This window comes from Oncorhynchus tshawytscha, linkage group LG21 (genome assembly GCF_018296145.1).
Source record: "Oncorhynchus tshawytscha isolate Ot180627B linkage group LG21, Otsh_v2.0, whole genome shotgun sequence".
Lineage (NCBI taxonomy): Eukaryota > Metazoa > Chordata > Actinopteri > Salmoniformes > Salmonidae > Oncorhynchus > Oncorhynchus tshawytscha.
In genome coordinates this window covers 22,402,278-22,422,622 of record NC_056449.1, presented here as the reverse complement: position 1 = coordinate 22,422,622, position 20,345 = coordinate 22,402,278, and the positions used below count along the sequence as shown (strand labels likewise).

The 20,345-nt window shown below is 43.2% G+C and overlaps 1 protein-coding gene across 3 annotated transcripts in view; it reads left to right on the top strand.

The window, feature by feature from the left end:
• The first annotated feature begins 1,728 nt into the window (after nucleotides 1-1,728).
• The window catches only part of wu:fb13g09 (multidrug resistance-associated protein 5), a 51,066-nt gene continuing 32,449 nt past the window's right edge, over nucleotides 1,729-20,345 (top strand). For 2 of the 3 annotated variants that reach the window (XM_024383217.2, XM_024383215.2), the window contains exons 1-7: nucleotides 1,729-2,000; nucleotides 3,744-3,947; nucleotides 6,051-6,206; nucleotides 9,802-9,949; nucleotides 14,138-14,371; nucleotides 17,751-17,924; nucleotides 19,134-19,281. In XM_024383217.2, the coding sequence (XP_024238985.1) occupies nucleotides 3,754-3,947; nucleotides 6,051-6,206; nucleotides 9,802-9,949; nucleotides 14,138-14,371; nucleotides 17,751-17,924; nucleotides 19,134-19,281 (1,054 nt within the window). In that variant the 5' untranslated portion in view covers nucleotides 1,729-2,000; nucleotides 3,744-3,753. Of the gene's footprint in view, nucleotides 2,001-3,231; nucleotides 3,435-3,743; nucleotides 3,948-6,050; nucleotides 6,207-9,801; nucleotides 9,950-14,137; nucleotides 14,372-17,750; nucleotides 17,925-19,133; nucleotides 19,282-20,345 lie in introns of those variants that run through there. The other variant, XM_024383216.2, reaches the window with a different exon arrangement.

Sequence of the window (20,345 nt, the reverse complement as noted above, 5' to 3'; positions counted from 1 at the left end):
TTTTATACTGATAACAAGTTCAAACAGGTGCCATTAATACAGGTAACGAGTGGAGGACAGAGGAGCCTCTTAAAGAAGAAGTTACAGGTCTGTGAGAAACACATTGGGCTTATTTTGGACAGATTTTGTCAAGAGAGAAACCTCTTGCTTCACCTTTTTTTCCTCTCTGACATAACACACCCACATCAAACCACACCCCCACGACCCTTGTTTGGCTTTAGTCATGGCTGCTTGCATTTCTTAATGAGCAATCTTCAAAACGAGGCAAAATTGAGAAGTGCAGTCTCCCTTTAACTTCAGTGTTTGGACTGCATGGGCTGGGTTGGACAAAGAAACAACTGCTCTGCCTCTCAAAACCCATAGAGGACACTGTAAAGAGTTATGGTTTCTTAAAAATTTTCATACTGTAACAACACAGTTTCTTTTGTCCTCAAGTGGCTTTTACAAGCGTGTTAGTTCGGAGTGGATCACATCACTGGCCAAGGTTAAGCAGCACTTACAATGCAAAAGAGTTCGACATGCTAACAAGGGTCACAGACTAATTCAGAGGTGAGATGATTCGTCCATTGGCCACCCTGGGGATCTCTACAAGAAGCAGCAATGTCATCAAGTATTTTTCTATTAGATAACAGTAGATTCTGAATAGAAATGGATGTTGGCCATAATGACTTGATTAGACTACATCTTTGTATCTGAGGTGTTAATAATAAATGAGTGCAGTGCGCCCTATGGGTATTTCAACTTTCTCAACCTCTCAAGTTGACTCTTCAAAGCTTGATTATTTATTGTTATTCATACATCTACCGGAAACATTATCTTTTTCATCCCATCTTGCCAGGGGCCGACTGACTATTCAGTTGCAAAAAAATATAACTTTGTCTCCCCCGCCCACTCCCCTGTCAGCTGGGTAAACAAAGCCTGGTGCAGACATCCCTACTAAGAGCTACAACCTGGCCATTACACCAACTGTAAGAATGCTAATGACTACCCTTCCTATACACACAAACACAGGGTGGCAGGTAGCCTAGTGGTTAGAACCTAGTAACTGAATGGTCGCTAGTTCGAATCCCTGAGCTGACAAGGTGAAAAATCTGTCCTAATTACTCAATGGTCACCGTTAATAATTTCAGACCCCAGCTGTGATTCCACTCTCTGAGGGTGTTTCGGGAGAGTTGGAAAGTGTAAAGAAACACATTTCCATTTACATGTGTGAAATAGGACAAACATAAGGACCCACCAAATTATTTTTCAGTTTCAATAGTTTATTGAAATACATTGTGAAAAATAGGTTGATTTTGAAGAAATTACATAGGCCTCTCAACCCCGTGTTTTTCATAAGGAATCTGTGCATCTTATCAACAACAGAGCACAATATTCCTTATTGTATTTGGGGAGCTTGCATCCATTCATGATGCAATGCAGGCATGCTTAAAGCCACCATGTTATCTAGATGATTGTTCTTCCTTGGAAATCACATGCACCCAACCCAACTAAGCGCCAAAGAGCACACAACTCAGCTTCTTGGCCTTGGCTGGACTGCTGTTTCCCGTCTCTCCATAGCCAAATATAGACAGAGAAACGTAAGCTGTTCGCGCGCCCTGCTGGAGATCACCACGTGGCTTTCTTGTAGTCACCATTCACGTTGCTACGGCGACGATGCAAGCAAGGCTACGGTTGGTTGAGCAGCGATGACGTCAGGTGGATATCGGGAATTCCGTATGCACTGAGTGGAAGAAAAGCTGAGTTGAGAACTCATCAGAGAGGTCCGGAAAAAGTGGTAACACAACTAGCAAGAAACATTCTGTGGGACATGGCTTTTAATTATTTTAAAGTTGATGTTATAGAAGTGTTGCCTATGTATTTTATTAAGAGAAAATTAGATGCAACCTTCGAAAGTGGTATCAAACCCAATGACCATACCTCAACCAATATTCATAAACATCAGATTTGAGAGCTACACCGCTGGGGGACAACTGAGGGCAGACTGCAGACTTGCACATGTAAGTTTCTTACACAGAATAATGTAGATGTTGACAACTTTTTACAATGTTTCACTGGAGGTGATGATTGTGAAGGATGTTGGTGATTGTGGTTGTTACACATGTATATACAATTTTCGAATTACATCAATACATAGTTTTTTCCAGATAAATTTGACTTTTTTACTGAATGACCTCATTTATTTGGACTTGACATTTCCAGCAAACAGGGCAGTTCGAATGTAGGGTTAACAAAAATGTTTTGTTTGCTTATGCTCCGGTCACATCCTTTTAACGTGGGTCAATTAAAAGTAGAGTCTACAATGGAACTTGGGTTAATATTAACCTGCTTTGGCATCATTCTATATGTTTGTTTTGTCCATTTATCGTTCGCTGAGTTCGTTTTTAGTGGACTATTGAGTTCATGCACTTACCCATCCTCCAGGACTTATTTGACATAAGGAAATTGTATAACCGATGTAAACTTGATCATGTAACCGATGTAAACTTGATCACTTGAACATGTTTGGGCAGTCCAGGGGCTGTTTCCTTGGCGGTGGCTGTTTTTAATAATTATTTAAACCTGGTCTCTGCTATAGCAGCTGGTTCTGCAAAGTTATCAGCCTGGTGACCAACTTCACATGATGAAGGGGCCACGTGATAAAGGTTGGAAGTGAGGGAAAATCAGTGTGATCTTTCTCGCGTATGTCAAGTGAAACGTCTCACTTCTCTGCAGTTCTCATGCTACATACACTGTCCACTGACTCGTACAGTGCTACTTCTCAGCGCATATATCGATACGATCTGTCTGACGTACATGTAACTGACTCTTTCAACATGCTACTTTACTGTGTGTGTCTGACCCATTGGGTGTAGTAGACCTATGGCTGCTTTTCCTTGCTAAACTTTATTGGCAGCATGTCTGTGTCAATAAATACATTCTTAAATAAACCTTTAGTCTCCAGTCCACATTGCTGTCTTTAACCTGGTCAAGGTCGATCTGCAACATACGTACTCTGAGTGACCTTATCATGGAGCTTTGCCATAGAAGGATCACTGACGCTGTGCGAACACACAAGCGGCTCAAATATCCTCCCTCCTCTCAATGTTTCCCAAGCCATTGAAGCCGCCAGCGGGCCGTCTTTAAATAGATAAGCACTTCATATTTGTGGCTGAGGGCTGTGGGGGGGGGCACAACCTGAGTGTAACTGGTGTGAAATGGCTAGATAGCGTTAAAATCGGGGACGTCACTGGGCCTGAGACCTTGAAGTAGTTGTTTCCCTTACCCTGCAAGGGCCGCAGCTTTTGTGGCGCCATAGGTAACGAAGATTCATGGGAGGCTGTTGATGTGTTCAGAAGGTCTCTGGTTCAAGCCTAGTTTAGAACATGGAGAGGGCCAGAAGCAATATTGTTACAAGAGCAAGGTGCTTTTCAGTCATACCAGGTCTCCACAAGGTGAGTCAGCAAAACAAATATACTTCTCTAATAGGGCTCAGAAGAGAGGTGGTTAGGCAATAGATAGATGGATAGAAAGGGTTCCCATCAAGATCATGAATTGAAAATGACCCATTATTTGCTATGAGGACTTTTCAACTCAAGTGCTTGAAATCACTGCACTCAAACTTGCTGTTAGGTTGTTCAGATTGTTTAAGTGTCTCTCCAAAAACCCTAGTTCAACTCCAACCCAGGTTTTGCACAGAAAGGGCCAGTTCGAACACTTTTACGTGTCAACTAACTTTTATGTTTGCATTTTCCCCTCTACAGAAAGTCAGCCATGTTCCCTGATGCTCTGGAGGCAGTTGGCAGGGTGGAAGGCTTGCCCCTGACCTCCCCCGCAAACCCAACCTTAACCGACCCCGATGAAGAGGAAGGCCAGAGGGAGGTTGTGCCGTGGACCAGTCCCAGGCGGAGGGCTGGCCGCTATCGTCACAGCCTGCAGATACTGAAGCCCTTCAGGATAACACACAAGTAAGTAAGCACACTTTTTTTTTAGGCCAGGGGTTCCCAAACATTTTGGGCCCACGAGCCCATTTTGATATCTGAAAATTCTTGTGACCTTGACCATGTTTATTTTATTTTATTTTGGGCTATGACAGTCAATTGAAAAACATTCTAGCATTATTTCTGACTGTCTTCTCAACTCATCATCACATAAAATATATATATTTTTATTTTTGGTACTTTTTACCCCTTTTTTTCTCCCCAATTTCGTATTATCCAATTGGTAGTTAGTCTTCTCCCATTGCTGCAACTCCCATACGGACTTGGGAGAGACAAAGGTCGAGAGCCATGTGTCCTCCGAAACACGACCCTGCCAAGCCGCATTGCTTCTTGACACACTGCTCGCTTAACCCGGAAGCCAGCCGTGCCCGGCCCGCCACAAGGAGTCGCCAGAGCGTGTTGGGACAAGGACATCCCGGCCGGCCAAACCCTCCCTAACCCGGACGAGTTCCCAGTTGTTTTGAACGCAACCTTAATACCCAGAGGGAGACGGCAGGCTATTCCCTTTGAGTCAGTAACCAAAACTCCTCTGTAGTGACCTATGAATTTGGATACATTTCACTCACCGGCATCGCAACTGAGCCAGAATCACAGTCAAACGGATTGGGAAGTAGGTACCAAAGTCAAAGTGCTCTTCCAAGCATTGGAGGTGAGCAGTCGTCCCTTGTGTGGGACACTTATTGATGCTGTTTTTTGTTAGGAAACATGCACAGCCGATGGGAAGGGGGCATGGGTCACTTTTGAAAGACTGTCCAATAAGAATTATTTCCACTGATTCGGTCACTTGTCTGTAGAATGTTTTTTTTTATTTTCCCTGCATGCTTGCGTTCAGTTTCCCAAATATGTCTGTTACGTAGGCAAGGAGACACAACAGTTCCTCTCTCAAAGCAAAAAAATATTTCAAACACTCCCCCTCGATAACCACAAAGCCTCAGTATGAAATAGAACGTTGTCATGCTCTGATATCGTATCTCCACATAGCTTTGCAAACAGGCGTTCGCTCAGTGGATGTGGTAGTTTACAATCGAAGTTACCTGCTGCAGTATACAGTATCTCAGATTTCTGTGCTCCGCTCTCTTGCCACCAGTTGCTTTTGGTGTATCATACAATGTGTCCATATGGCAGAGGGAGACACATTCATAACTAGAGTGCAGAGGCCTGCCCGTCATACATTTTTTAACAGTGCTATATGACAAAGGTATTGATTTGAGTTTGTGCCTCCCCACACATTGTTTTCAATTGCGGACGGTAATATCGAAGTCTCATAGCGTAACAGGCCTAGCCATTCACCGTGGGAATGATTCAAGTGCAACAGTCAAGTGAGGCCTTTTCCCATGATCTAAGGGAGCTCTCTGGTTTAATTTTTTCTTTTAGATTTGAATAATTTCATTTTGATTTTTAAGGTTAACCACATTACAATGATTTTGAGATACAAAGACGATATTATAATATATTTATTTTTGTATATATTTCCAGAATTGTGGAAATTCTCCCACGACCCCGTTTTCATATTAGGCAACCCCTAATTTGGGAACCGCTGTTTTAGAGCCTTTACTAATCGGCATAAATCCTGCAATGTCAACATGAGACAGTGTGCCCTGCTGAGTTGTGAGTGTATAGGGTAAATGTTTGCATCCCAAATGGCACTCAATTCCCTTCATAGTGCAGTACTATAGGCCCTGGTCAAAATAAGTGCACTCTGAAGGGAATAGGGTGCCATTTGGGACTCATATATAGTCTTCCTGTTTCAAGCGAGCAGCAGGAGGCCATGATAAGGGAATTGACTTATCCCCCGCTAACAGAGGGCTCTGTGTTTGAACGCACACTGACTGATAAACTGTCCCTGAACTTTTTTCACAGCTCCCCAAGATTTCTATGAAGTGCCTGCAAACTGCTGTTCAAACAACGGTGGTTCATGATTCATCTTTCCCCGGTCAAAGTGAAGGTTCAGGGGCTCTTTTCTTTTCTCTCAGGGGCCAGTGTGTTCTCTCTATCTCTCTCCACCTAGCACCCAGATGATGCCTAGATTTTCACTCAGTCCGTTCTTTTCTGCTCCTGGCTTTCTCGCAGGCACCAGCACCCAGTCGACAACGCTGGTCTCTTCTCCTTCATGACTCTGCACTGGCTCACCCCACTCGCACGGAGGGCCCACAAGACATCCAGCCTCTCCACAGATGACGTATGGGGCCTATCCTGCCACGAGGCCTCTGAATTCAACTGTCAGAGGTGAGGCTATTGTCAAACATCAATCCCCAAGCACCCTATGGTCCATTGACTCTCCATAGGTTCAACAGGGTTATTATTTTGTATCTTATCAGAAACCCAATGTTTTCCCCTTCAACAAATATTTGATGAATCACTTTTCCTGCCCCTGTACGAATTAAACCAGTAAACACTAGTGCAGCCAAGGTTTCTCAAGGTAATCTCAGTGGACCTCCACATTTGCCGTTTGTGGGATTTCCCAGAGTCACCTTCCACAGAGGTTGATTGCCTGATTTGATGAACATCTTGTCACTTCCAGGAGAGTTATGGCAGTTAGGGAGGGTGGTATTAATAGCCTAGGATTAGAGATTAGGGTGTTAGAGTTAGCCAGGACTAGCCTCGCTCAGTCTTGCCTACAGAGAGAACGGTTATGTCATTATCCCTTGTCCTCGCCTCAATGCGGCTGCCAAAACAGCATCTCAAGCAATCCTTTGAGTCTTGTGTCCTCACCCTTATGGAGGTGAATCTGTCATTCATGCATGAATGAATGAACACAAGAAGGACATTAAATGGTGGATCATTTGTGACTCAAATCTTAAAACGACTTCCACATTTTGATCAAGAGCAAAAATTCCTGTCAGCTAGGCTTATAACATGTTATACGGGACTACAGGAGAGAGAGGCATGAGAAGAGCTCGCATTATGTCCCTGGCCTGGGTCCAAACGTGGCCCAGAAAACGGACACAATGATATATGCTTGTGTCACGTCTGAGAAAAAGAGGTAGAGTGGAGGGTTTAACTTTGTGTTTACATGGCTAGAACAGTTACGTAACGCAACTACCAAAGAGAGGGATGGGAGACGAGCCAGAGAGCCCCTGGGAGAGCCCCTGGGAGAGTTGACACTTGAGTGCCAAAAGAAGGTGCTATTCATGAAAAGCTAGCAGACTAGCCCCTATCTTCATTCAGTCACCACATTTGTTTTCTTAGGCAGGTTTTTTTTCTAAGGCTAGCCAGTACAAAGTGTTGCTGTTAGGCCTACATTTTGTAGCACCGACTTCTTATTTTATTACTTTCAGTATTATTAAGACAAGTGAAAGGCGATTTATAGTTGCTTTATGTGCATTTACACTCCATAGTGCACTACAAATAGACTCTAGACAGTGGGTGGGATTTATTTTGCTTGTATACCTTTTACAGGCTTGAACGGCTTCTCTCTAAGTTAAACTGCTTGACTTATCGACCATTGATATCAATTCAAACCAAAAACTCCAATGGATATATATTTACCCAAAGCTTTGAATGTTTCATTTCCTGCAAACCTCTCTCTGCATAGACGGCTTAGTGTAGTTATAGTGTTAATTGTAATTTCTCACTCAGCTCGGAGGTAAATGTGAATTAATGAATTATCTGCCCATGGGAGAATGTGCACGGGTTAGTGCACTTTGTATCTCTGTAACGTTTTTAATAAACTCATTAACACATCAATTAGATGTGACACCTGCTCTATCCTTCTCTTTTTCCAGCCATTAGGAATGATACATTTTGTCAAGGCATTTTTCCCTCTTTATGGAGAATTTACACACCGGTAAAAGAGTGCATTACCACATATTTAACATGCTTGCATGTAATGCTCACGCGACTATTATCCTACGTGCCATCCATTCTCATCTCCATTGGGCTCGTTGGCCGTTTTTGTGATCAATCTGACCCACGATGTTAAATTAGTCTATTTAGTGTAAAATACTGGTATGAATTATGCATTTTTCCAAGATAATAATTTTGTCCTCAAAATGCTAATTTCCATCACCATCTTAATATTAGCTGATCTATCACCTTCATCTGTCTGCAGAGTGCATACTAATTTGGAAAGATGTACAGATACAGTGCATTCGGAAAGTGTTCAGATCCCATAACTTTTCTACATTTTGTTACGTTACAGCCTTATTCTAAAATTGATTTTAAAAATATATATCCTGATCAATCTACACACAATACCCCATAATGACAAAGTGAAAACAGGTCGAGAAATTTTTGCAGTTGTATAAAAAAACATGTTTATATTTTTATTCAGACCCTTTGCTATGAGACTCGAAATGAAGCTCATGTGCATCCTGTTTCCATTGATCATCCTTGAGATGTTTCTACAACTTGATTGGAGTCTGTCTACATAAGGTCCCACAGTTGACAGTGCATGCCAGAGCTAAAACCAAGCCATGAGGTCAAAGGAATTGTCCGTAGAGCTCCGAGACAGGATTGTGTTGAGGTACAGATCTGGGGAAGGGTACCAAAAAATGTCTGCAGCATTAAAGGTCCCCAAAAACACAGTGGCCTCCATCATTCTTAAATGGAAGAAGCTTGGAACCACCGATACTTTTCCTAGAGCTAGTCGCTTGGCGAAACTGAGCAAATGGGGAAGAAGGGCCTTGGTCAGGGAGGTGACCAAGAACCCGATGGTCACTCTGATGCTTTTCATCCAACCTGACAGAGCTTGAGAGAATCTGCAGAGAACAATGGGAGAAACTCCCAAAATACGGGTATGCCAAAGCTTTTGTAGCATCATACCCAAGAAGACTTGGGTGTAATCGCTGCCAAAGGTGCTTCAACAAAGTACTGCGGAAAGGGTCTGAATACTTATGTAAATGTAATATTGACTTTTTTGGGGGTTTCTAAAAACCTGTTTTTGCTTTGTCGTTATTGGGTATTGTGTGTAAATTGATGAGGGAAAAAAATTATTTAGAGGCTGTAACATAACAAAATGTGGAAAAGTTTGAGGTCTGAATACTTTCCGAATGCACTGTAACTGCCAAAATAAAGGAAACACCAACGTTGTCTCTTAATAGGGCATTGGGCTACCACAAGCTGCCAAAACCATTTCAATGTGCCTTGGTAGAGATTCTATAAGTGTCTGGAACTCTATTTGAAGGACGTGACAATTCTTCCACGAGAAATTCCATCATTTGGTGTTTTGTTGATTGTGGTGGAAAACCCTGTCTCAGGTGCTGCCCCAGAATCTCCCACACATTCACACATAACACACACTCACACCCCTTAAACACCCTATGCTCCTTTGAGATCCCTCATTCAACATCACTGAGATCTCTTTTAGCGATGGTAGCCAAAAGATTGGGCTACTGAGCATTTCATTTATAATATTTGGCCTAATTCCAATACTTCCAATGTATACAGCAAATAAGCACATTGTCACCATAAAAGGTGAATGATGGACATTTTTCAGGCGGCGTTATAATGCTCTTTCACGCTCACGCAGGTTTACGATGTGTGTGATTTATATCAGAATCATGCATCACCCCTAGATGGGACTGCCTTGCCTAGTTAAATAAAGGTTAAATAAATAAAATAAAAAATGGCGTGGGCCAAGTTTATAAATTGCAATATTTTTGTGTGTGCACAATCTTTGCAGAAGTGGCTAATTATTTAGTGTCAAATTTAGGCAACGGTTATAAATGAGGCCCAGGTGTTTTTGCCATCCCTTGAATAGGAAAAGGTTTGAACTGGGTGAAGGCTAATCAGATCCTTTTGCCATGGTCTCCAGTTTCATCTGTCTATCTTAACTCCTCTCTCTCTCTCTCTCTCTCTCTCCTCCCCCACCCATGGTCAGACTGGAGAACCTGTGGTATGATGAGCTGAAACAGAAGGGGAAAGACGGGGCATCACTGTCTCGCGTCTTCTGGAGGTTCTGCCAGACCCGCATGCTGGTTGCCATCTTCTCTCTCCTCATCACCATGGTCACTGGCTTCGTTGGGCCAGTAAGTACACTCCAAGTCCCTCCTACTTCTTTGTCTTCTGCTGCAGCCCTCAATCTGCCTGCATACTGGCTCAGAGACTGGGGATGTGTTCACACATAATGCCATATTCCCTATGTAGTGCACCTACTTCTGACCAGGGCCTGTAGGACTCTGGTCAAAAGTTGTGCATGCTCCAGCAGCGGTCCCCATTGCACCATGGACCGTTTTCATATAGACAATATTTTCCAGGACCGGCTGTGGGATATCGATTAGGCCTACAAGTTTAGTATAGCTGCTTTTTCGTAACATTTTAGTTTAAGTAGGTCTAACGTGATATTATAAAAACATAAAGTGCATATATTTTTCTCTAATAACAATATAATAAACATTGCAACTCACCTTGACGCTGAATCAATGGCAACCTCAAGGAGTTGATCTTCTTCCTGTACGGAGATGGACAATTCACCTGGGACATTCACAAATGGGTTGAGTATCCATTCCTTAACACTTTGTGGGTCTTTGGCGGGAAGTAACACTCAAACTCCATTGACAGCGAAGCTAGATGACCGTGCACCAGCTGGGAGAAAGACAGCCCAGTCTCAAGTCTCCCGAAATCCCTGCTAATGTTTGGAACATGTAAAATATGCCCCTGTCCACTCGCCATCCCCGCAGTTCCAGTTTGGCTTTGAATGCAGCCACTTTATCTGCCAACTTAAAGACAGTTGTCATTCTCCCCTGAAGTGACCGATTGAGTTCGTTGAGCAGGTTGAATATGTCACACAGGTAAGCAAGTTTTGCGACCCATGCCTCATCTATGAAATGTGCTGCCAGTGGTGACTTTTTTTCTGAAAAATCTCTGCAGTGGCTCTCATAACTCAAACACTCAGGCAATCCAGGGGGAGATCGCTTGCCAATCTCCACATACTGTGCACAGGGGTCTTGGAGCATGCGAGTCACCTGTTGCAATAAACCATATTTGAGGTAGGAGTCATATTTTCTATTGAATGAGGCTTTATTTTATTTATTTTTTGCAGCCTCGGGCTCTGCTATCTTTGCATTATCGTCATCTTTGGGCCTTTTTAATATCCTTTACCCCTTCAGAAGAAGCTCTCCAGCGACGTTTATTTGTTTATATTCATGTCAGCTAACGTAGCTAGCTAGTAAAAAGTTTGCGGGCAACACAGCTCAAGCAGACCGTGATGAACTCGCAGCCAGTGATGCCAACTTAGCAATTTTGTTTCTATATTTAGCAACTTTTCAGAGAAACCTGGCAACTTTTATTTCCAGACAGCACCTAGCTACAAATTTAGCTACTTTTAAAAAATGTATTTGGAACTTTTAGCAACTTTTGAAAAGTGACTCAAACGCTAAAATGCACGCATTTTCCCTCAAAATGACACAAAAACGTTTTTCACTGTCACACACTCAGTCACAACACACGTGCCTGGCTGCAAAAGTGCGTTGTGAGTGACGTCAGCAGCAGGCGCTCAGCTCGTGCACAGACAGCAGCAGCAATTTGCAAGTCATTGTTGGCTGGCTGGCTGACAGAAGCAGTAGTACGGGTTCGACGAGCCAAACCCAGTGAATATAGTTGGTCACCAATGTTTGATCTTGAACAGAACTTACAACATCAAACAACATGTCTCAATCAAAATTGTACAGAAAAGAGTGGGAGCCTGTACCTTAACAAAAATGTTAAATCATATTTTTTGCCGAGATGGCCAGTCAATTTGAGTAACGTTATTGTGTATTCTACGTAATGACGCAGTTTTACGTTATCACGCAATGACATCACAACGTCATTTAGCAACTTTTAGCAACAAATCAACCTGCCTCTAGCAATTTACCCTGAAAATTAGTCGGCAACACTGCTCGCAGCGCGCACATTACTCATTCAAAATCTGCAAACTGTTGTGGGCGTGACAGAGATATTAGAGTGGTGAGAAAAGGACCAACAGACTGCAACACGTTCAACATAATTACTGCACAAATATACAATATGGGCTATTATTTTTTTATTTTACAGATTTAAAAAAAATTATGATTTATCCTTTCCGTGCGGCCCGGTGGTGGGGACCGCTGCTCTACAGGGAATAGATTGCCATTCGGGACATACCTACCCTAGCTCGAACTGTTTGAAAAAGCACTTCATCCAATTTCACGCTGGTCTGAAAATTGAAATGAAAACATACCCGAAGATTAGAAAGCTTTAGATGGTGAACCAATATTAATCCTCCAGCTTTAGATGGTGAAACCCATATTAATCCTCCAGATTAGCCATTGGTACCACGATTACACTTTGTCCCAGAAATAGGCTGTTCTTTTCCAACTGCCATACTTCGGACTTCATTTCTCCCTCCCACCTAAAATTCCCCAAATTAGTACACGTGTGCTGATATTGCACCACAATGCGGGCGCTTATTACAGCCATATTAAACACAATTTCAGATGAAAGGCAATTCAATTCGTGGGTTCCTTAACTGAGATATTGAATGGCTGTATTGTTTCCAACACCTTTGGCTGTTTATATGGATGTTAATCTAGGTCCATGTGTGGCATGCTACTGTACATGCTAGCAGCTTTCCTCATTCCACTAATTATTAACTGTATTTACAAGTTACACAATGAATCATTTGTCTCACATTCCTGCCTGGGTGCTATGTAGGCCTACTGTACAGATTTATTTGGCATAAATTGAACTATAGTAGCACTGGTAATCTTACTGTAATTACAATTTTGGACACCTGCACATTTTCAGACCTTGAGTGGTCTAATGTTGAGATGAGTTCATGACCTCAGTAAGTTGTTATGCACGGTGCATTCAAAGTATTCAGACCCCTTGACATTTTCCACATTTTTTACTTTACAGCCTTATTCTAAAATTGAGAACGTATTTTTGGGTGCAAATGTATATAAGTATTTAGACCCTTTACTCAGTACTTTGTTGAAGCACCTTTTGGCAGGGATTACAGCCTTGAGTTCTTCTTGGGTATGACTACAAGCTTGGCACACCTGTATTTCTCCCATTTTTCTCTGCAGATCCTCTCAAACTCTGTCAGGTTGGATAGGAAACGTCACTGCACAGCTATTTTCAGGTCTCTCCAGAGATGTTAGATCGGGTTCTAGTCCAGGGTCTGGCTGGGTCGCTCAAGGACATTCGGACACTTCTGCGCTGTCTTGGATGTGTGCTTAGTGTCGTTGTCCTGTTGGAAGGTGAACCTTCTCCCCAGTCTGAGGTCCTGAGCGCTCTGAAGCAGGTTTTCATGCAGGATCTCTCTGTGCTTTGCTCCGTTCATCTTTCCTTCAATCCTGACTAGTCTCCCTGCCGCTGAAAAACATCCCCACAGCATGATGCTGCCACCACCATGCTTCACAGTAGGGATGGTGCCATGTTTCCTCCAGAAGTGACGCTTGGCATTCAGGCCAAATAGTTCAATGTTGGTTGCATCAGACCAGAGAATCTTGTTTCTCATGGAGGCCGCTGTGTTGTTTGGGGACCTTCAATGCTGCAGACATTTCTTGGTACCATTTCCCAGATCTGTTCCTCGACACAATCCTGTCTCAGAGCTCTTTGACCTCACAGCTTGGTTTTTGCTCTGATATGCAATGTCAACTGTGGGACCTTATATAGACAGGTGTGTGCCTTTCCAAATCATGTCCAATCAATTGAATTTACCACAGGTGGACTCCAATCAAGTTGTCGAAACAAACATCTCAAGGATGATCAATGGGAACAGGATGCACCTGAGCTCAATTTTGAGTCTCAGAGCAAAGGGTCTGAATACTTATGCAAATAAGGTATTTCTGTTTTTAATTTTTTAATACATTTGCTAAACTTTAAAAAAAAATATTTTTTCGCTTTGTCATTATGGGGTATTGTGTGTAGATTGATGATTTTTCATTTTAGTTAATCCATTTTAGAATATGGTTGTAACGTAACAAAATGTGAAAAGTCATCAAGAGGTCTGAATACTTTCCGAATGCACTGTAGATCCGTATAGATGGGCACCATCTAATGTCATCATTTGTCCTTCCAAAGTCTTCAGTTCACTCTACGTCGGTCTTCCTCAATTACCATATTGTATGTCTCTAATCTGGCTCAAAATGTTCCTCTTTCTGCCTACTCTTTCTGCCTACTCTCCTCCTTCCTCTCCCTCTTCTACACTTCCTTTCTTACCTCTCCCTTTCCCACCTCATTCCCATTTCCAGGCTCTCCTGGTGCGTGCCCTGCTGGAGTATTCTCAGAGTGCGGAGGCCTGGCTGCCCTACGGCCTCTCCCTAGTGGCAGGGATCTTCCTGATGGAGCTCATGCGTTCCTGGTCGCTGGCGCTCATGTGGGCCGTCAACTACCGCACTGCCGCTCGCCTCCGGGGTGCAGCGCTCACATTCGCCTTCCACAAGATCCTCCGCCTGCGCAGCACCAAAGACATCAGTGCTGGAGAGGTGAGTGATTGTTAGCCTGGTCCCAGATCTGTTTGTACAGTATAGGCAACTCCTATGGTCATTGTCATGCCTGGGCCCAAACAGATCTGCGAACAGGCTAGGGTGTTTGAGTGATGGTGGACCAAATCTACCCCTGTACCCCACAGTAGGATTACGAAGGGTCTGAACATTACGGTAAATTTCCGGAATTTTTCCATGGGAAGTTAAGCCCGGGAATATGGGGAATTTTGCTTAAATTTATCAAAAATTTATCTCATAACAGTGAACCTTTTTTGTGTGATATGCATAAGGAAATTCTAGGTCTTGTGGCATATTTTGGTTAAACTATTCCTAATTCAATGGAATTGCAACCCTCTGCATGCACAGTGCATTCTTCCATCACATGTGCAGTGTATTCTTCCATCACATGCGCAGTGCATTCTTCCATCACATGCGCAGTGCATTCTTCCATCACATGCGCAGTGCATTCTTCCATCACATGTGCAGTGTACTCTTCCATCACATGTACAGCTTATTCTCAAGATCTTGCACACTAATGAGATGCTGTTGAGCCCATACTACTACACTGTCTGAGCCAAGGACTACATGCTTTCTGGTAAGTTTTTATTTCAATACTGGGTGGGGTGAATATACTTTATAGGACATACATGATTTTTTTGTTAACTAGTAAATAGTAGCCTACAGCAATGTGTGTTTAAATCCTTTCTAACTTGTTAACAATTTCAGCTAGTTAGTTTTTGCTACCATGTGGGTTTTAGCTTGCTTGAGCCTGCTAACTGAGTGTTAATTCACCTGTTTCCATACATGTTTAATTTGAAAACATTTCTTACAAAGGTGTTAAATAGTTCAGCAGTTAGATTAATCTGTAGATTGAATTTTATTTTTATTTTTTTACATGTATTTTTTCTCATCTTTACAGGAAAATGCCACGGGCACTATCTGATGTGTGGAGACATTACACTGCAGCTAATGTAGAAGGAAAAGCGGTGTACATTTGCAAATACTGTCCCAAATCATATGTGAAGAATGCCACAAAGATGCAGAATCATCTGGCCAAGTGCATAAAGTTCCCTCTGCGCTCACAACAAGCAACCTCTGACAAAAGTTCCTCTATTTCTATTCGAGGTGAAAATGATGAATCAGACGAGTCAGAAGTTTTTTTGACTCAAGGGAGGAACGTAGTCAGAGAAATGCTGATGAATGTCTTGCTCGAGCTGTCTATGCAACTGATTCACCTCTGATGCTCATAGGCAATGTGTATTGGAAGAGATTTCTGAATGTTCTTCGCCTAGCATACACCCCTCCAACCAGACATGCTTTATCTACTCATTTGCTGGATGCAGAGTTCAAGTCAAGGTCAAGAAAATCATAGAGAAAGCAGACTGTATTGCAATCATCTCTGATGGGTGGTCAAATTTTCGTGGGCAAGGAATAATTAACTACATAATATCCCCCCTCAACCAGTTTTCTACAAGAGCACAGGCACAAGGGACAACGGACACACCGGTCTCTACATTGCAGATGAGCTGAAGGCAGTCATCATTGACCTTGGACCACAGAAGGTATTTGCACTGGCGACAGACAATGCTGCGAACATGAAGGCTGCTTGGTCTAAAGTGGAGGATTCCTACACTCACATCACACCCATTGGCTGTGCTGCTCAAGGACATCATGGCACTGAAGATGCACTCTACAAGAGAGCCAAGGAAATGGTTAGGTATGTGAAGGGTCATCAAGTTATAGCAGCAATCTACCTCACTAAACAAAGTTAGAAGAATAAGCGCACCACATTGAAGCTGTCCAGCAACACCCGTTGGGGTGGTGTTGTCATCATGATTGACAGTGTCCTTGAGGCGAAGGAGTCTTTCCAAGAAATGGCCATACCACACACAGTCAGCTCATATGGACAGCCCCATCAAGAGGATGATGTATTTTGGGAGAGAGTGGTAAGCAGCCTGAATCTCCTGAAACCTACTGCAGTAGCCATTGTACGGATTGGGGGAGACGATGCCATCCGGTCTGATGTTCAGACTCTGCTTGCAGATGTAAGAGAAGAAATCCGTACTGCCCTGCCCACTTCACTGTTGCTCCAAGCAGAGGAAACTGCAGTTCTGAAATGCATCAAAAAGCGTGAAGACTTCTGCCTGAAGCCCATACACGCCGCAGCGTACATGTTGGACCCCAAGTATGCTGGCAAGAGCATCCTGTCTGTTGTGGAGCTCAACAAGGCCTATGGTGTCATCACTACCATGTCTCGCCACCTTGGCCTGGATGAGGGCAAGGTTCTTGGCAGTCTGGCGAAGTACACTTCCAAGCAAGGGCTTTGGGATGGAGATGCAATATGGCAGTCGTACCAACATATCTCATCAGCCACCTGGTGGAAGGTACTTTGTGGCTCTGAGGCTCTTTCCCCTGTTGCCTACATCATCCTCAATCTCACCAACATCAGCCGCCTCTGAGTACAACTGGTCCTTGTTTGGGAACACACACACCAAAGCACGCAATCGGCTGACCATTACAAGGGTCAAGAAATTGGTGTCCATCTGGTCAAATTTGAGTCTTTTTGAGCCTGACAACGAGCCATCCTCAACAAGGTTGGAAAGTGACAGTGAAGATGAGGCCTCAGAGTCTGATGTTCAAGAGGTGGACATTGAGGAGGTCCAGGGAGAAGACATGGAAGCCTGAGAGGATGACAACCAACGCTTTAGTTTCTAGACTATCATTTTACAGATGTACGTTGAAAACATTTTTGGGAGATGCGATGGATCATTGGGGATCATTCAATATTCCCTTTTGTGGTTCAATGAAATCATCCCATGTGAAGAGTCAACTGATTTAATTAAAGTTAAATTTGTAACTAAATAGTTTTTTATTTCTATTGGAAGGATTTAATCATTTGCAATTATGTCTACTTATGATAAAGGTTTCTGTTTCTGTTTCCATATGATATGGTAAATATATCCAATGCAAAGAAACATCTACATTTAAATGGTATTAATACTAATTTGCATATATTCCCGTTAATTCCCACAGAAAGTTTCCACCTCTCTGAATATTCCCCAAAATGTGCAACCCTACCCCACAGACACTGCCTTCAGTTCTGAAAGTGAAATGCACTTCTAGTGGTTACATTGTAGGTGTGTCTCAGATAACAAATAACTATTAGTTTGATTGTTTGTTTCAATTAAAAAAATAAAATCCTCTGTCGTGCCAATGTCTCAGCCCTTTGTCCATGCTCTACTATTGTAGCTTATTCTCATTGCAACATTTCAGGATTCTGTGGGTTAATTTAATTCTCTTTGACTCACTATGTCCTTGTGAAGTAAATGGTCTGTTCAATGTGTCCACTAACATTCTGTGTCAATGTCCCTCCCTACAGCTGATCAACATCTGCTCCAGCGATGGCCAGCGGGTATACGAGGCAGTCTCAGTGGGCTGTCTGCTGGCCGGGGGCCCGCTGGTTGGCATCCTGGGTCTGTCCTACACTGCTTACTTTCTGGGACCCACTGCACTGGTTGGATCAGCCATATTCATCTTCTTCTACCCTGCTATGGTAGGAAGTCCTCCACATGTCTCCTAACAAAGGAATGCACACCTTATGGAAAACAAAAGTGTTGACTAATGAAAAAATGTGAACCGATGTCTAAAGGAAAGTTACTCCACTTTCATTAACTCAGAGGCATCTTAGTGCGACCTTTTCATATAGTTTATTTATTTAGGAACAAAGCTTTAGTTACTGAAAAAAGAATACACTATGAAAGTAAACATTATTTTGACAGCAGTGTTACTTGGAGCATGATTCCTTTGAACTTATCTCATTCTCAGCACTTAGTCATTCATGAATTGTCTTTCCTGTTTATAGTATTAGTGATGAACAGCATCATATTTCCCCATAACTGTAGAACTAAAGTGAACGTCCTTCACTTCACAGACCGTTATCCTTTACAGCACAGCCTGTTAATTCCCCTTAAAAGGGTTTTGGGGAAGTTAACGGGCGATTCTGCCATTTTTCAATCTCATATTCTTCATCTACAGCAGTAAACCAGTGTCTACACATGTGAAAACAGCTTGCTTCTATGATCTGTGGTTAAAAAGATAAGAAAAAAGGTCCTAAAAAGGGCTTCTCTGTGGCATCACAGGGTAGGTTAAAAAACAGTGATTTTCAAAACCTGCAACGGATTTCTAGGGAGGGTATTTTCTTGCTCCCCATGTCACTGCAAATCTGTGTTTTGAAAATCACTGTTTATATAATGTTTTAACTTTCGAGGATGTCATCGGGTACAACTGTTTTTAAACTTGATTTGTTTCTACAAAACACAGTTTTGCACTGTTTTCACATATGTTGACACTGGTATTGTGCAGGAGATAATGAAATTGTGGTGGAGTTGCCCTTCAACTTCCCCAAAACTCTCCGCCTGCCAATCTCCTGTCGACTTTGCTGCTGTTAGTCTTTCAATTGAGTTCGCTTCAGTCTGAGCCTGTCTGTTGGGGACCTTTGCCTTGATGTGGAATCCGTTTATAGCCTGTTCCTTGCAGTAACCCTGCCGTACAGCTGATGCAATAGGGCTGTCTCTGCGTCCCAAATGGAACCTTATTCCCTATACAGAGCACTACTTTTGACCAGGGCCCATGGGGCTCTGTTCTAAAGTAGTGCACTAGGGGAAACATAGGGATGTAGACTGTGTCTGCCTTCATTTCCCTGTTACGACACTCACATTTCTCCTCTGTTACTTATTTTCTTGCTTCTCTCTATCCGGGACAGATGCTGGCTTCACGTCTCACAGCGTATTTTCGTAAGAAGTGTGTGTTAGTGACTGACCAGCGCGTGAGGCTCATGAATGAGATCCTCGGCTGTATCAAGTTCATCAAGATGTATTGCTTGGAAAACGCTTTCGCTCAGAACATCCACAGTGAGTGTTTGGTAACACTTGCGTGCACACACACACACACACACACACACACACACACACTGGGCTTGTATTGTTTTTTTTCTGGTCAGGTCACTTGGTGAGGATAAACACCAGACCACAGTCATATTGTTTATAGCACGGGCCCAGTGACTCAGCAGTCATATTGTTTATAGCACGGGCCCAGTGACTCAGCAGTCATCATGTTATGGCACGGGCCCAGTGATTCAGCAGTCATCATGTTGTGGCACGGGCCCAGTGACTCAGTAGTCATCATGTTATGGCACGGGCCCAGTGACTCAGCAGTCATCATGTTGTGGCACGGGGCCAGTGACTCAGCAGTCATCATGTTGTGGCACGGGGCCAGTGACTCAGCAGTCATCATGTTATGGCACGGGACCAGTGACTCAGTAGTCATCATGTTATGGCACGGGGCCAGTGACTCTGCAGTCATCATGTTTATGACAGAGGGCCAGTAGCTCTGCAGTCATCATGTTTATGACAGAGGGCCAGTAACTCTGCAGTCATCACGTTTGTGACAACTGGCCCCAAACTATAAACATGATAACTCATAAGTCATCATGTGTGTGACAAAGGGCCAGTGACTCAGCAGTCATGTTTCTAGCACAGGACCAGTGACTCAGCACTCATGTTTCTAGCACAGGGTCAGTGACTCTGCAGTCATGTTTCTAGCACAGGGCCAGTGACTCTGCAGTCATCATGTTTATGACAAGGGGCCAGTGACTCAGCAGTCATGTTTCTAGCACAGGGCCAGTGACTCTGCAGTCATGTTTCTAGCACAGGGCCAGTGTCTCAGCATTCATCATGTTTATGACAAGGGGCCAGTGACTCAGCAGTCATGTTTCTAGCACAGGGCCAGTGACTCAGCAGTCATGTTTCTAGCACAGGGCCAGTGACTCTGCAGTCATGTTTCTAGCACAGGGCCAGTGACTCTGCATTCATCATGTTTATGACAAGGGGCCAGTGACTCTGCAGTCATGTTTCTAGCACAGGGTCAGTGACTCTGCAGTCATGATGTTTATGACAAGGGGCCAGTGACTCTGCAA